Source organism: Hylobates moloch, unplaced genomic scaffold (assembly GCF_009828535.3).
Source record: "Hylobates moloch isolate HMO894 unplaced genomic scaffold, HMol_V3 SCAFFOLD_3, whole genome shotgun sequence".
Lineage (NCBI taxonomy): Eukaryota > Metazoa > Chordata > Mammalia > Primates > Hylobatidae > Hylobates > Hylobates moloch.
Window position 1 is genome coordinate 86,535,624 of NW_026652278.1, and position 15,780 is coordinate 86,551,403.

A 15,780-nucleotide genomic window follows, 5' to 3' on the forward strand; every position below is an offset into this window, starting at 1 on the left:
CCACCTCCCAGGTTCACGCCATTCTCCTGCCTCAACCTCCCGAGTAGCTGGGACTACAGGCGCCCACCACTACGCCCAGTTAATTTTTTGGATTTTTAGTAGAGACAGGGTTTCTCCGTGTTAGCCAGGATGGTCTCAATCTCCTGACCTCGTGATCCACCCTCCTAGGCCTCCCAAAGTGCTGGGATTACAGGTGTAAGCCACCGCGCCCAGCCTAGATTTACCTACATTCTTATCAATTTCCTCCCAGCACTATTGCATCCCATTTTTTGCCAACTCAATAAATTATATCTCTATGGACTGGACGTGGTGGCTCATGCCTGTATTCCCAGCACTTTGGGAGGCCAAGGTGGGCAGATCACTTGAGTCAGGAGTTCATGACCAGCCTGGCCACTGTGGCGAAACTCTGTCTCTACTAAAAATACAAAAATTAGCCGGCATGGTGGCAACACATCTATAATCCCGGCTACTTGGGAGGCTGAGGCAGGAGGATAACTTGAACCCGGGAGGCGGAAGTTGCAGTGAGCCGAGATCACGCCACTGCACTCCAGCCTGGGCAACAGAGTGAGACTCCATCTCAAAAACATAGATAGATAGATAGATAGATAGATAGATAGATAGATAGATAGATAGATACCAAATAAAGGACAGAATAAGTATGCTGTGTGACATAAGAGATGTCTCTCTCTCTCTCTCTCTCTCTCTCCATATAGATATATCTCTTTTTTTTTTTTTGAGACAGAGTCTCACTCTGTCGCCCAGGCTGGAGTGCAGTGGTATGATCTCGGCTCACTGCAAACTCTGCCTCCCGGGTTCACGCTATTCTCCTGCCTCAGCCTCCAGGATAGCTGGGACTACAGGCGCCCAACACCACACCCAGCTAATTTTTTGTATTTTTAGTAGAGATGGGGTTTCACCGTGTTGGCCAGGATGGTCTCGATCTCCTGACCTCATGATCCGCCTGCCTCAGCCTCCCAAAGTGCTGGGATTACAGGCGTGAGCCACCGCACCCAGCCTATATATCTCTTATGTATCAAACAACACTTTTTTTTTTTTTTACAATTTGCAAACCAATAGTAATTTTTTTCTTTTTTTGCACACAAAACAATAAACATTTTCTAAAAATACATACAAACAAAAAGATGCATATCAAACATATTAGGAAGGTTGCACATGGGAAGACCGGGAATAGAAATGGGGGGTGGGAATGAAAGAAAATAAATGAGAGAGGGACTTTGTATGGATCAATGATAATAACTCAATCCTCTATGTCTTTGACAAAGAAGAAGGAGAAGGAAGAGGAAGAAAAAGAAAGTGGGATAAAGGATCAGAAAGGGAGGAAAATAGAAAAAATTAGAGTATGACTCCAGGGTAGACCTGTTTTGTTGTTGCTGGGTTGGTTGGTTGGTTGGTTGTATTTTTCATGTTTCGCCACGTTGGCCAAGCTGGTCTCAAACTCCTAGCCTCAAGTGATCAACCCGCCTCGGCCTCCCAGAGTGCTGGGACTACAGGCGTGAGCCACCACGTCCAGCCCCCACACTGCGTCTGGCCTCCGTGGTAGACCTCCCAGACGGGGGCGGCCAGGCAGAGGCGCTCCCCACATCCCAGACGGGGCGGCCAGGCAGAGGCGCTCCTCACTTCCCAGACGGAAACACCACTTTTTCTTATACTCCAAAACCAATCTAACAAATCCTGTTTGGGGAACACCTTCAACAAACATCCAGAAACAAAACCCTTCACATGACCTCCCTAACTCTACTGAGCTAGTGCAGGCGCCATCACTGTTGTGGGCCACTGCAGGATTTATTGCTGCCTGCTCCCCAGTCTGCCACCCGTCAGCTGGCATGTTCTCTTCATGGAAGCCAGAGAGAGGTGAGTCAGATCCTGTCACTTCTTTGCTCTAAATCCTCCAATGCCTAGAATATTCAGAAACTACATGGCTCACACTGTCCCTCACATCATTAAAATTTGTGTCCTGATTTTGACCCCAAAGGGGTTTAAAGACATTTGCTAAAATATCACACCACATTTTACTCTCCTCCAAAACAAAAGTATAAACTTCCTTACAGTAGGATCATTATATTTTCCACAGGTCTACCCCAGCTGTAAACCTAACTGGCATGTAAATTAATAAAAAACTTCATACTTGTTGAATGAATAAATGATACACAATTAAAAGAAGACAATAGAAAGGGAATAAATAAAAAAAGATCTAAAATGAGATAGGCAAGAATTAGATTTTTGTAAATGCTGAGAATAATAACTCTGCCTAAAACCTTCAAGTGAAAACCCAAGAACACTCAGCTATGAGGGCATTACTTGGATATGTATCTAAGGAAAGCAGACCAATTATTCTAGGCCACTTTTACAGTGGTGTCTCTAAAAAATAAAACACCCCCATGACACGAGTTTACCTGTGTAAACAAACCTTCACATGTACCCCACTGAACCTAAAATAAAAGTCTTTAAAAAGACCCCCAAAGAGCTCTGTAGCTCTCTCTCTTCACTATGTGAGGATGTAACATGATGTTGGCAGTCTGAAACCTGGAAGAGGGCTCTCACCAGAACCTGACCATGCTAGCACCCTGGTCTTGGACTTCTAGCCCCCAAAACTGGGAGAAATAAATTTCAGTTGTTTGTAACCCAAAAAATAAATAAATAAATGAAATGAAATATAAAATTCCTTTAAAACAGCAAAGAGAAACACCTGAATGGACAGGGACAAACCTCACTAGGCTTACAGTGGGTAGGTACTCACTAATCACCAAAGTGGCTTTGGCTTGAGGACTCTTCCTCTAATATCCATGCCTCCTCTCCTTGCTCCAACTTGAAGAGCACCTTTGGCTTGCTAATGCAATACTCTGTGAATGAGAAATGACTCAGGACTCAGCCAGGCTTATAGCTTCAGGGCTTCTGAAGAAAGAGGAGCAGTTTTAGGAGCTGTAGTCAATAGTCCCATTTAAGCTTTTCACTAGGAGAGGGGAAAAAAGTTTCCAGTGACCAAAAAAGGTCACCTTATACCTACAGCCCAGGGTCACCTTTGAACCCTAAATTTCAACCCTAAAAATAATTCATCTCTATAAAGGATCACGTATATCAACTGCTAAAAAAGAAATGAATGCTATTTGAAGTATATAAAACACAATCCTTACCCACTGAGACGAGGAGGCTGTAGTTCTCTAGCATTACATTCGTGTACAGGGTCCTCTCAATAGGGCCCAGATGCTGCCACTCCTCCTGGGTGAAGCCCACAGTCACATCCTTGAGTGACACTGATCCCTGAAAAAGTACATCTGTGTTCATTTTACAGTGACTACGACAGACACTATGCAATGTTTGGGATCTAATATCTTGTCATGTTCACTGTTGATACCCAAAGAAAAAATGTCACACAGCATACCTACTCTGTCCTTTATTTGGCATTATGTCCTGTGGGAGAACAAATCATAAAAGTACCCTAACCGTGTATTAATTTATTGATTTGTGGGAAAAAAAATCTAAGGTTCCCCAATGTGCTAGAACTGTCTCATGTTCTGGGGATATAAAAATTAATACTTTAAAACACTGCTCTCAAAGGGTTAATTATATCATTGAAAGACATAGTTAAAAATATATGCCTGCAATAAGGTTTTGCAGAAGAAATGCAAGAAGAATCTAAAAGGTAATGGCCACACCCGGGAAAGTGTTCAATTCTATTTTGCTACCTTAAGAAAATAACGCGTTGAGTCCTCACACATCAGTAATGTATCATGGGGCTGGGCGTGGTGGCTCACACCTGTAATCCCAGCACATTGAGAGCCCGAGGCAGGCAGATCACCTGAGGTCAGGAGCTGAAGACCAGCCTGGCCAACATGGTGAAATCCCATCTCTACTAAAACTACAAAAATTAGCTGGGTGTGGTGGCATACGCCTGTAATTCCAGCTACTCAGGAGGCTGAGGTGGGAGAATCGCTTGAACCTGGGAGGCAGAGGTTGCAGTGAGCCGAGATCATGCCATTGTACTCCAGACTGGGAGACAGAGCAAGACTCCATCTCTAATAATAATAATAACAATGTATTATGGGCCAAAGACAAAGCGAAAAAAAAAAAAAAAAAGCCTGGGGACACTGAAAACACAGGTCAGGTTAATAGAACTACAAATAGTACTGTTTGTTGGTGAAAGGTTACAGCTATATTAAGATACAGATGCGGAAGCAAAATCAAGAGCTAGATGATTATAAGTAATTTGGGATGAATTCCGTTCCCTAAATATTTTATCATAAGTTAAACATATGTACTATAAAGTTTCTTTTTGTGAGTGTGAATAATGTAAACAGCTATGCTGGTATTTTCTTCCAGCGTGCTGATTTTTTTTTTTTTTTTTTTTTTTGAGATGGAGTCTCACTCTGTTGCCCAGGCTGGAGTGCAGTGGTGTGATCTCGGCAACCTCTGCCTCTCAGGTCCAAGTGATTCTCCTGCCTCAGCCTCCTGAGTAGATGAGATTACAAGCGCGCACCACCATGCCCGGCTTGTTTTTCCTTTCTTTCTTTTTTTTTTTTTTTTTGTATTTTTAGTAGAGACGGGGTTTCACCACATTGGCCAGGCTGGTCTCAAACTCCTGACCTCAAGTGCTGGGCTTACAGGCATGAGCCACCACGCCCAGCCTCAAGCATGCTGATTTTTTAAAGCACTCCCTTAAGGTATATCTCGAACCCACCACTTCAAGATCACAGCTGTGGGTAACAGGGAGCCAATAAAGAGGTGAAGTAAGCACTAGAGTTAGATGTCCAAGTTTGCATCTTAGGGGCAGTGATTTTAGGAAGAGTGGAGAAGGGCTTAAGAGGAAATGCAGGGCAAAGACCAGAGGGCAGGATGACCACCCACATTCAGGTGTAAGAATGGGCAGGAGTTGGCAAGCAATTCACAGCCAAATCTGGCCTGCCCCATTCTGTACAGGAACCAGGAATGGTTGTTAGTTACATTTTTTACATTTTCAAATCGTTAGGAAAAAATCAAAAGAATATTGGCCGGGCGCGGTGGCTCACGCTTGTAATCCCAGCACTTTGGGAGGCCGAGGCGGGCGGATCACGAGGTCAGGAGATCGAGACCGCGGTGAAACCCCGTCTCTACTAAAAATACAAAGCAAATTAGCCAGGCGTGGTGGCGGGCGCCTGTAGTCCCAGCTACTCGGAGGCTGAGGCAGGAGAATGGCGTGAACCCGGGAGGTGGAGCTTGCAGTGAGCCGAGATTGCGCCACTGCACTCCAGCCTGGGCCACAGAGCGAGACTCCGTCTCAAAAAAAAAAAAAAAAAGAATATTTTGGGACACATATGTAAAAATTATACAAAATTCATGTCTGTAGTCCCAGCTACTCAGGAGGCTGAGGCAGGAGAATCGCTTGAACCTGGGAGGTGGAGGTAGCAGTGAGCCAAGATCATGCCCCTGGGAGACAGAGTGAGACTCTGTCTCCAAAAAAAAAAAAAAAAAAAAAAAAGGCCAGGCATGCTGGCTCATGCCTATAATCCCAGCACTTTGGGAGTCCGAGGTGGGCAGATCACCTGAGGTTGGGAGTTTGAGGCCAGCCTGACCAACATGGAGAAACATGGAGAAACCCTATCTCTACTAAAAATACAAAATTAGTTGAGCATGGAGGTGCATGCCTGTAATCCCAGCTACTCAGGAGGCTGAGGCAGGGGAATAGCTTGAACCCGGGAGGCAGAGGTTGTGGTGAGCCGAGATCATGCCATTGCACTTCAGCCTGGGCAACGAGAGTGAAATTCCATCTCAAAAACAAAAACAAAAACAAAAAAATTAGCCAGACATGGTGGCAGGCACCTGTAATCCCAGCTACTTGGGAGGCTGAGGCAGGAGAACTGCTTGAACCCAGAAGGTGGAGGTTGCAGAGAGCCAAGATTGTGCCACTGCACTCCAACCCGTGCAACAAGAGTGAAACTCCATCTCAAAAAAAAAAAAAAAAAGAAGTAGAGCTACTTTAGGAAAACAGGCTATAACAGTAAGAACTAAGATACGCAAAACAACTGAATATGGGGGGAAAATCACAGGAAGAAATAGGAGAAAAACTGTTTGTTTTATTTATTTTCTTTCTGTTTGTTTTCTTTGGTTTGAGACAGGGTCTTGGTCTGTTGCCCAGGCTGGAGTACAGTGGCACGATCTCAGCTCACTGCAACCTCCAGCTCACGAAGCCAAGCAATTCTCCTGCCTCAGCCTTCCGAGTAGCTGGAATTACAGGCACCTGCCACCACACTGGCTAATTTTTGTATTTTTAGTAGAGATGGGGTTTCGCCATGTTGCCCAGGCTGGTCTCAAACTCCTGACCTCAGGCGATCCACCTGCCTTTGGCCTCTCAAAGTGCTGGGATTATAGGCATGAGCCACCATGCCGGCCTCAATCCTTCTACTTTTAAGCTATTTCTGTCTTTATATTAATATGAGTTTCTTGTCTATAGTATATAAATGGGCATTGCTTTTTTTAAAATCCAATTTGGCAATATCTGCCTTTGGATATTTGGGGCATTTATATGTAACGAATACTGATGTGACTGTTTAAGTCTATAACCTATTTGTTTCTATTTTTCTTCTTGTTCCAGTTGTTCTTTGATCTTTTTTCTCTTTTTAAGCCTTCTATTGGATTTAGTATTTTTTATGATTCCTCCTTCAGGACTTTGCTCCAATGTACCTTTCTCAATGAAACTAAATTTATGCCTAATTTATCATTTTTGACATTACAAGTATTCCCATTTTTCTTCCATTTCTATTTGGAACTTGTTATTGGCTAACATGTTTAACATTTGTATCTAGGCCAGGCGTGGTGGCTCACGCCTGTAATCCCAACACTTTGAGAGGTGGAGGCGGGCGGATCACCTGAGGTCAAGAGTTCGAGATCAGCCTGGCCAACATGGTAAAACCCCGTCTCTACTAAAAATACAAAAATTAGCCGGGCATGGTGGCTGACGCCTATAAACTCAGCTACTCAGGAGCCTGAGACATGGGAATTGCTTGAACCCAGGAGGTGGAGGTTGCAGTGAGCCTAGATCACACCATTGCACTCCAGCCAGGGCGACAGAGCAAGACTCCATCTCAAAAAATAAATAAATAAATAAATGTGTATCTAATTACCTGTTAGTTAGTGACTTTTTAAATTTTTTTCACTTTTTTAGAAATGGAGTCTTTCTATGTTGGCCAGGTTGGTCTTGAACTCCTGGCCTCAAGCAATCTTCCTTCCTTGGCATGAGCCACTGCACCCAGCCTAGTGACTTTTATATAATTCTGTATTCAAGTTAAATGTGTTGATGTAGTATCTCCAAGAAGTTGGGGAGTGTTTTTGTTTTGGTTTTTCTTTTTGAGCCAGGGTCTGTCTCTGTTGCCTGGGCTGGCGTGATCACTGTTCACCACACCGTTGACCTCCTGGGCTCAGGTGATTCTTCCAAGTAGCCAGGACTACACGCATAGGCCACCATACCCAGCTAATTTTTTCATATTTTTTTTGTAGAGATAGGATTTTGCCATATTGCCCAGGCTGGTCTCAAACTCCTGGCCTCAGGCGATCCTCTCACCTCATCCTCCCAAAGTGCTGGGATTACAGGAGTAAGCCACCACTCCCGGCCTCCAGTAAGTTTCTTATTGTTGAAGTAGCCATACTTTGATATAAACCCTACTTGGTCAGTCATTTATTCAGTGAATACATATTGAGCATCTGCTGCTACAGTGTTGGAAAGATTGTTGTGAACAAAATTACTACTTTCATGGAGAGGATATTCTAATAGAACATGCTGTATTTATTCTTTGGTATAATCCTCGATGTAGTCTCCCTATATTTTTTGTGATTTTCATTTGTTGTGTTACAAGATTTTGTTATTAGGTGTACTTTCTCAAAGCTGTTTATATTTTTGCTTTATCACCTTGCTTCCTTATTAATGCCAGCTTTAGATTTAATCACTTTTATGACCAGTTGCAACAAACTGCTTTTAGTTTTACACTTAGCTTTGCTCTTTATTATGTTTTAATTATATTCATGATTTTATCCTAACCTTGTCCTGCTTTGCTTTTTTTCCAGTTTCTTTGAGCAAATATATAATTCATAATTATTTTCAGTTTAGTTTTAAAAATAAGTTACAGTATTCTACAATAAATTTACTTGTTGCCCTAAAGTTGTCATGTATTCTCCTTACAATTTATTCCAGATAATTAATAATTTGGATTTTGATATTTATCTTAAGTCCAAAGTTTTATTTAAGGGATGATTTCTTTTATGATTACATATCATAAGCAATTTATCTATTCTTTTCAGTTTTAAAACTCACAATTAAGGATGTAATATCTTGAAATTCTACTTTTTTTTTTTTTTTTTTGAGACAGGGTCTCGCTCTGTCACCCAGGCTGGAGTGCAGTGGAGCCATCTTGGCTCACTCCAAACTCCGCCTCCCGGTTTAAGCAATTCTGCCTCAGCCTGAGTAGCTGGGACTACAGGCGCCTGCCACCATGCCCGGCATTTTTTGTTTTTTTTTTTTTTGGTTTTTTTTTGTTTTATTTGTATTTTTGGTAGAGATGGGGTTTTGCCAAGTTGGCCAGGCTGGTCTTGAACTCTTGCTCTCAGGTGATCCACCCACCTCGGCCTCCCAAAGTGCTGGGAATACAGGCGTGGGCCACTGCACCCGGCCTCAAAATTCTACTTCTAACAAATTTCTACTTTTTAGTATTAAAAATGTTTGGGCCGGGCACAGTGCCTCACGCCTGTAATCCCAGTACTTTGGGAGGCCCAGGCGGGGGGATTACCTGAAGTCGGAAGATGGACACCATCCTGGCTAACACAGTGAAACCCCATCTCTACTAAAAATACAAAAAATTAGCCAGGCGTGGTGGCACATGCCTGTAATTCCAGCTACTTGGGAGGCTGAGGCAGGAGAATTTCCTGAACCCGGGAGGCGGAGTCTGCAGTGAGCAGAGATCGCGCCATTACACTCCAGCCTGGGCAACAAGAGCAGAACTCCATCTCAAAAAAAAAAAAAAGAAAAAAATTTTTCTGGGCCAGGCACGGTGGCTCACGCTTGTAATCCCAGCACTTTGGGAGGCCGAGGCAGGCAGATCACAAGGTCAGGAAATCGAGACCATCCTGGCTAATACGATGGAACCCCATCTCATTTAAAAACACAAAAAATTAGCCAGGCATGGTGTCACGAGCCTGTAATCCCAGCTAATCGGGAGGCTGAGGCAGGAGAATCGCTTGATCCTGGAAGGCGGAGGTTGCAGTGAGCTGAGATCATGCCACTGCACTCCAGCCTGGGTGATAGAGCAAGACACTGCCCCCCAAAAAAAAAAAAAAAAAATTCTTAGTGACCAGAATATGATCTAATGATGAAAAATGGGTGATGAAAAATTTGTTGACCTACATCCCATAATAGGCATGGCACTTAATCTTTTTACTTCAGTTTTATTTTGAGAAAACAATGATATCTATGTTACATATTTGCTGTTGAGATTAGATTATGTAAGTTTAAGATATTTAGAAAACCATCTGACACAGAATAAATACCACTGAATTTTAGGTATGATTACCTCTTCAATCTTTGCAATTTTTCCTTGAAGAGTAAAATATTCCATTGGGTAGAATACAGGATAGCTAGCTATCTTTCCTTATTTTTAATCTCTTTGATCTGTCATAAGCTGAAAGAGGTTTCTTGCCTCTCTTAATAGTTTTCTATAACCAAGGTAGCAGCTGCTTTTGTATTTGGCTACATAAAAAGATGACTTTTATCCTCTTGCCTAATTTTGCTATTTACCATTGTGTGATAATCTATTTTCATACCATTATGGGTACAAGTTCTACTTTGATATAAATAAAGGTGCTCTTATTTGCCTTTTAATTGCTTTTGCCAAAAATATTTTAATATTTTGCCCATTTCTTTGCTTTCCTTCCTTCACCTCGTTCAGATTTTTTTTTTTTTTTTTTTTTTTTTTTGAGAAGGAGTTTCACTCTTGTTGCCCAGGCTGTAGTGCAATGGCACAATCTCGGCTCACTGCAACCTCCACCTCCCAGGTTCAAGCGATTCTCCTGCCTCAGCCTCCCGAGTAGCTGGGATTACAAGCATGCACCACCAAGCCAGGCTAATTTTGTATTTTTAGTGGAGACGAAGTTTTTCCATGTTGGTCAGGCTGGTCTCGAACTCCCAACCTCAGGTGATCCGCCCCCCTCGGCCTCCCAAAGTTCTGGGATTACAGGTGTGAGCCACCCGGCCCAGCCTTTTAGATTTCTTAAAAGCATGTTTTTAAGAAACAATACGGCTGTATTTTGTTTTTTTAAGCCAGTATGATAGTCTGTCCTGGATAAGAAATTCAGCCATTCATATTTTTTGTAACGTGTGTATTTTGGTTTTGCTCTGAATCTTGGTTTATCAACTATTATATTAATGTTTGAACATAACATATCCATTTCAATTTATACCATTAATCACACTTTCTCAGTTCCTTTACCTCTTCTGGTTTGTTCAGAAAAGAAAGGTCTGAAATGTGAAATAGAATTACAGGCACAAATGCCAGAGAGTGTAACTGTGAACTGTCTATACTACCCCATTAATACAGCCTAAATGGGGAAAAAAATGATTTACTGAAATAGTCTAAAGATGCACTTGATTTCTTCCTCCAGATACTCTACATTTTATCCCTGTATCAAGCAGCAACACCAGAAAACAGCCTAGAGCAGTGCTGTCCAATTTGGTAGCCACTAGCCACATGTGGCAACTAACCACTTAAAATGTTACTATGTGACTTTTGAAATATATTTTAATTATATTTCAATATCCACATATGGCTAGTGGTTACTCTACTAATCTACATACTATACTAGACTACAATATTTTGCTTCTCTGAAAACCTATATTCACTGAGTTTTCTTATAGCTCTTGAGTCCTTTGTTCCTACTGAAGAACTACTGAAAGAGGCTGAATTTCTTTTAGTGAAGTTATTGGAAGGTTGTACACTTCATCGCCCATACAGAGTGCAAAAAGAGAACAATTTTAGACTCACTGCCAGGAAGTTTTCATGCCCCATTCATAATCAATACGGTTTTTCTTTATGGAAATGTAAATCATGTGACAGATGTCTGCATTGTGCAATGGCTATCAAAAAGATTCAAATTTACAGCTCAATTTTGATAACTATGAAAGACCATAAAACTTGTACTTACCTATGTATTAAATCATGCTATCAGTCTGCTATTGTCTATTTTCCTGTTGATTTCTATATTTCCATTCTAATGAGCCTTAAAAGCCTCATACATTGCATTAAAAATAAAGCTGATAATAACAACTAAACAACTCACCTGGGATCTGTTCATTTTCTACTGGTCTTGGAAAAATGTGAAGAGTAAAGGTAATGCTGGGAAACAAGAGGTAAGAATAAAGTTAGGAGAAATCTGGCCCGCCTTGCTGCTCCTGGATCCAACTTTCTAAAATGCTACACCGAAGAGACCATTTAAACAATGTGGAGACATCTCTATGACCAGACTGTGTTGAGCTTAGACATGCAATTTTTCACTGGGTGAAAGTAAACACATGTATCCCAATGATTAACAATTTATGTCGCTAAGACACAAAAAAATTTAAAATACAAACAATTTATAAATGACAGGATCCTAATATAGAAAGTGTCTTTATTAAAACTGATGTGGTAGGAAACACTCATGTTGTACTGTTTATCTGTTTTCCTATGATTATAATACTGGGAATATTGTTGAACAATTCACAGAAACTCTAAAAAGAGAATGAATGCTTCAGTACAAGATTTTCTTTTAATATTTGTTCTAATTTGATTACAGTTTCACAATCTTTTGATAAGACTTGTTTCAGCTGTGCAAAGGAATAAAGAAATCACGGAACTTTTTTTTTTTGAAACAGAGTCTCGCTCTGTCGCCCAGGCTGGCATGCAGTGGCATGATCTTGGCTCACTGCAACCTCCACCTCCCAGGTTCAAGCGATTCTGCTGCCTCAGCCTCTCGAGCAGCTGAGATTACAGGTGCCCGCCACCACGCCCGGCTAATTTTTTGTATTTTTAGTAGAGACAGGGTTTCCCCATGTTGGCCAGGCTGGTCTCAAACTCCTGACCTCAGGTGATCCACCTGCCTCGGCCTCCCAGAGTGCTGGGATTACAGGTGTGAGCCACCGCGCCTGGACCAAATTCTTATCTTGATCAGTAACAAAGGAGTGAGCTGTAATAATTCATTGATTCTCTCAGGCTCCATACATTTTATCTTTCAAATGAGGCAGAAATAGTTAAATACTGTATACTCTTCCTGCACTACCATCTTGTGATTCTAAGGTGAGAATAAAGGCCGGGTGCGGTGGCTCATGCCTGTAATCCCAGCACTTTGGGAGGCCGAAGCAGGTGGATCACTTGAGGTCAGGAGTTCAAGACCAGCCTGGCCAACATGGCGAAACCCTGCCTCTACTAAAAATACAAAAATTAGCTGGGCCTGGTGACACACACCTGTAATCCCAGCTACTCAGGAGGCTGAGGCAGAAGAATCGCTTGAAGCCGGGAGGCGGAGGTTGCAGGGAGGCGGAGGTTGCAGTGAGCCGAGATCGCGCCACTGCACTCCAGCCTGGGCAACAGAGTGAGACTCCATCTCAAAAAAATAATAAATAAAAATAAAATAAAATATCAATTATTGGTCAGGCATAGTGGCTCACACCTGTAATCCCAGCACTTTGGGAGGCCAAGGCAGGCAGATCACTTGAGGTCAGGAGTTCCAGACCACCCTGGTCAACATAGTGAAAATCTGTCTTTACAAAAAATACAAAAATTAGCTGAGCATGGTGGCACATGCCTGTAGTTCCAGCTACTTGGGAGGCTGAGGCACAAGAATCACTTGAACCCAGGAGGAGGAGGTTGCAGTGAATCGAGATTGTGCCACTGCACTCCAGCCTGGGCAACAGAGTGAGATTCTGATTCAAAAAAAAAAAAAAGAAGGGCTGGGCGTGGTGGCTGTAATCCCAAAACTTTGGCAGACCAAGGTGGGTGGACACCTGAGGTCGGGAGTTCAAGAGCAGCCTGACCAACATGGCGAAACCCCGTCTCTACTAAAAATACAAAATTAGCTGGGCATGGTGGCGCATGCCTGTAATCCCAGCTACTTGGGAGGCTGAGGCAGGAGAATTGCTTGAACCCAGGAGACAGAGGTTGTGGTGAGCCGAGATCATGCCATTGCACTCCAGCCTGAGCGATAAGAGTGAAACTCTGTCTCAAAAAAGTAACAACAACAAAAGAAAAGAAAAGAAGACAAAATACCAATTATTTGCTGTTCAATGGAATATCACTTCTAGGCAAAAGATTTCTCATCTTTATTGGGTGTTCTCACCCCAACCTGGGTTGTTTCTGCTATGGAATGAGTCCAAGAAGGTGAAGGTTTCTGAGCCTTCAGGATGTTGACAAGGGTTTCCTCTATGTTGTCTCTCTGATGTTTAGTGAAGTCGGGATTCTGGTAAAAGGTTTCACTATATTCATAGGGTTGCTCCCCTGTGTGTGTTCTCTGATGTGTTGTGAGGGATGACTTCTGGTAGAAGGTTTTCCCACATTCACTACATGCATAGGGTTTCTCTCCTGTGTGGGTTCTCTGATGTACTGTGAGAGATGACTTGTGGTAGAACATTTTCTCACATTCATTACATTCATAGAGTTTCTCCCCTGTGTGAATTCTCTGATGTTCTCCAAGTTTTGACTTCACAGAGAAGGATTTTTGACATTCATTGCATTCAAAGGGTCTCTCTCCTGTGTGAGTTCACTGATGATTAATGAAGTTTGGCTGCTGGGAGAAAGTTTTCCCACATTCCTTACCCTCATAGGGTTTCTCGCCAGTATGTATTCTCTGATGTACTGTTAGAGCTGACCTATCACCAAAGGCTTTCTGACATTCATTACATCCACAGGGTTTCTCTCCTGTGTGTGTTCTCTGATGTACATGAAGATTTGACTTCTCACAGAAGTTTTTTCCACATTCATTACATTCATAGGTTTTGTCCCATGTGTGTTCTTTGATGTACTGCAAGGCATGACCTATATCCAAAAGTTTTCCCACATTCAGTGTATTCATAGGGTTTCTCTCCTCTGTGTATCCTCTGATGTAGGATAAAAGAGGATTTATGGCTGAAGGTTTTCCCACATTCACTACATTCATAGAGTTCTTCTTCTGTATCTGTTATCTGACATACAGAACGCTTTGGCTTATGGCAAAATATACTAGCATACTGATTAATTTTATAGGCATTCTTTCCTATATGTGTTTCTTGATGCTGAGTGAAATTTGGCTTCTTGCAGAGTACTTCCAAATCTCTATCACAGTCAAAAGTTTTCTCTCCTCTGTAACTTCGTAGAATGAGGAGTGATTTCTTGCCAAAACTATTCTCACTCACATTACACTCATAGTGTTTCATCTCCATAACTCTGTGGTGTTTATTTACAGGTGGCTTCTCACCAGACCTCCTCTCACATTCATTGAATTCATAGTGACTCTTCCTTATGTGAGTTCTCTGATGAACAATGAATATTGGTCTATCAGAAAAGGCTCTCACATGTTCATTATATTCACAGGGTCTCCCATGAGCACACTCTCTTATGGGAACTGCAGGCTGCCTCTTCATGAAAAGCCTTCCCACACTGATTGTATTCAAAACACTGCTTAAGAGTTTGAATATACTGATGCCTAAATAAGTCCTCATTCTGAGAGACGGCTTTCCCATTTCCATCATATTCCAAAGGTTTCCCTCTGGCATAAGGATTCTCACGCTTCATACGGAGGAGAAATTTCCCATGTACATTACACTCAGCAGGGTTCCTTACAAAGGAGATTCTATTACTAATAATTAATTAATTCCAAAATATTATTCAAATTCACTCCAGATGAGTAACAGTTGCCACGTATTTTTCTTGATAGAATGGGGTTTGTGTCAAGATTAAATGTTTTTCCTAATACACCATTTCTGTCCATAGTCAGTGTTTTGTTGTTGACAAAATCAACTTTCTGCAAATGCTGGTCTTGATTTTCCTGTCTCTTCTCCATCAGTTCATCATCTATGCAGCAGTCTAGAAAAGAATAAGTTACCACAGATTGTAAATGTTAACATATTTCTCATGAAAAAGAGACATATTCACATGCTTTTTTTTTTTTTTTTTTTTGGCACAGTGTCTGGCTCTGTCACCCAGGCTGGATTGTGCAGTGGTACGATCATGGCTTACTGCAGCCTCAACCTCCTGGGCTCAGGTGATGCTCCCACCTCAGCTTCTCAAGTAAATGGGATTACAAGTATGTACCACCATGCCTGGCTAATTTTTTGTATTTTTTGTAGAGATGGAGTTTTTTGCCATGTTACACAGGCTGGTCTCAAACTCCTGTTGCCCAAGCTGTAATGCAGTGGCAGCATCACAGCTCACTGCAGCCTTGACCTCCTGGGCTCAAGAAATCCACCTGCCTGGGCTCCCAAAGTGCTGAGATTACAGGCATGAGACACTGCACCTGGCCTAGGCTGTTCTTATAACAGGATCATATGCATACCTTTATTCATCTAGAATATCATTATCTAACTCATAGTCTGAGATTTCACTTATATGATCAATTACACTGTAATTATTAGAGTCTACAGTGCTTCTGCTTCATCTTCTGACTTGCCTAATAATTGTGAAGTCTTCCTCTTGTCAATTTTCTACTCTTTGCAATTAACGGAAGAAAATAAAAGTTCTGGACTCTCAACTGCGCCCATTGTTTAAAAAAAAAAAAAAGAGGTGGGCGCAGTGGCTC

The 15,780-nt window shown here is 42.0% G+C and overlaps 2 protein-coding genes across 2 annotated transcripts in view; both read right to left on the reverse strand.

The window, feature by feature from the left end:
• Positions 1 to 12,514: 12,514 nt before the first annotated feature.
• On the reverse strand, positions 12,515 to 13,767 carry LOC116461288 (putative zinc finger protein 487; the record flags this gene model as incomplete). Its single annotated transcript, XM_032142837.2, has 1 exon — positions 12,515 to 13,767. A coding segment is annotated over one exon (459 nt), but the record flags the coding sequence as incomplete, so codon positions are not given.
• ZNF487 (zinc finger protein 487) overlaps positions 13,767 to 15,780 on the reverse strand; it is a 40,859-nt gene continuing 38,845 nt past the window's right edge. The window contains 2 exon segments of the mRNA XM_032142824.2: positions 13,767 to 14,852; positions 14,854 to 15,068. Coding sequence (XP_031998715.1) covers positions 14,571 to 14,852; positions 14,854 to 15,068 — 497 coding nt within the window. The 3' untranslated portion in view covers positions 13,767 to 14,570.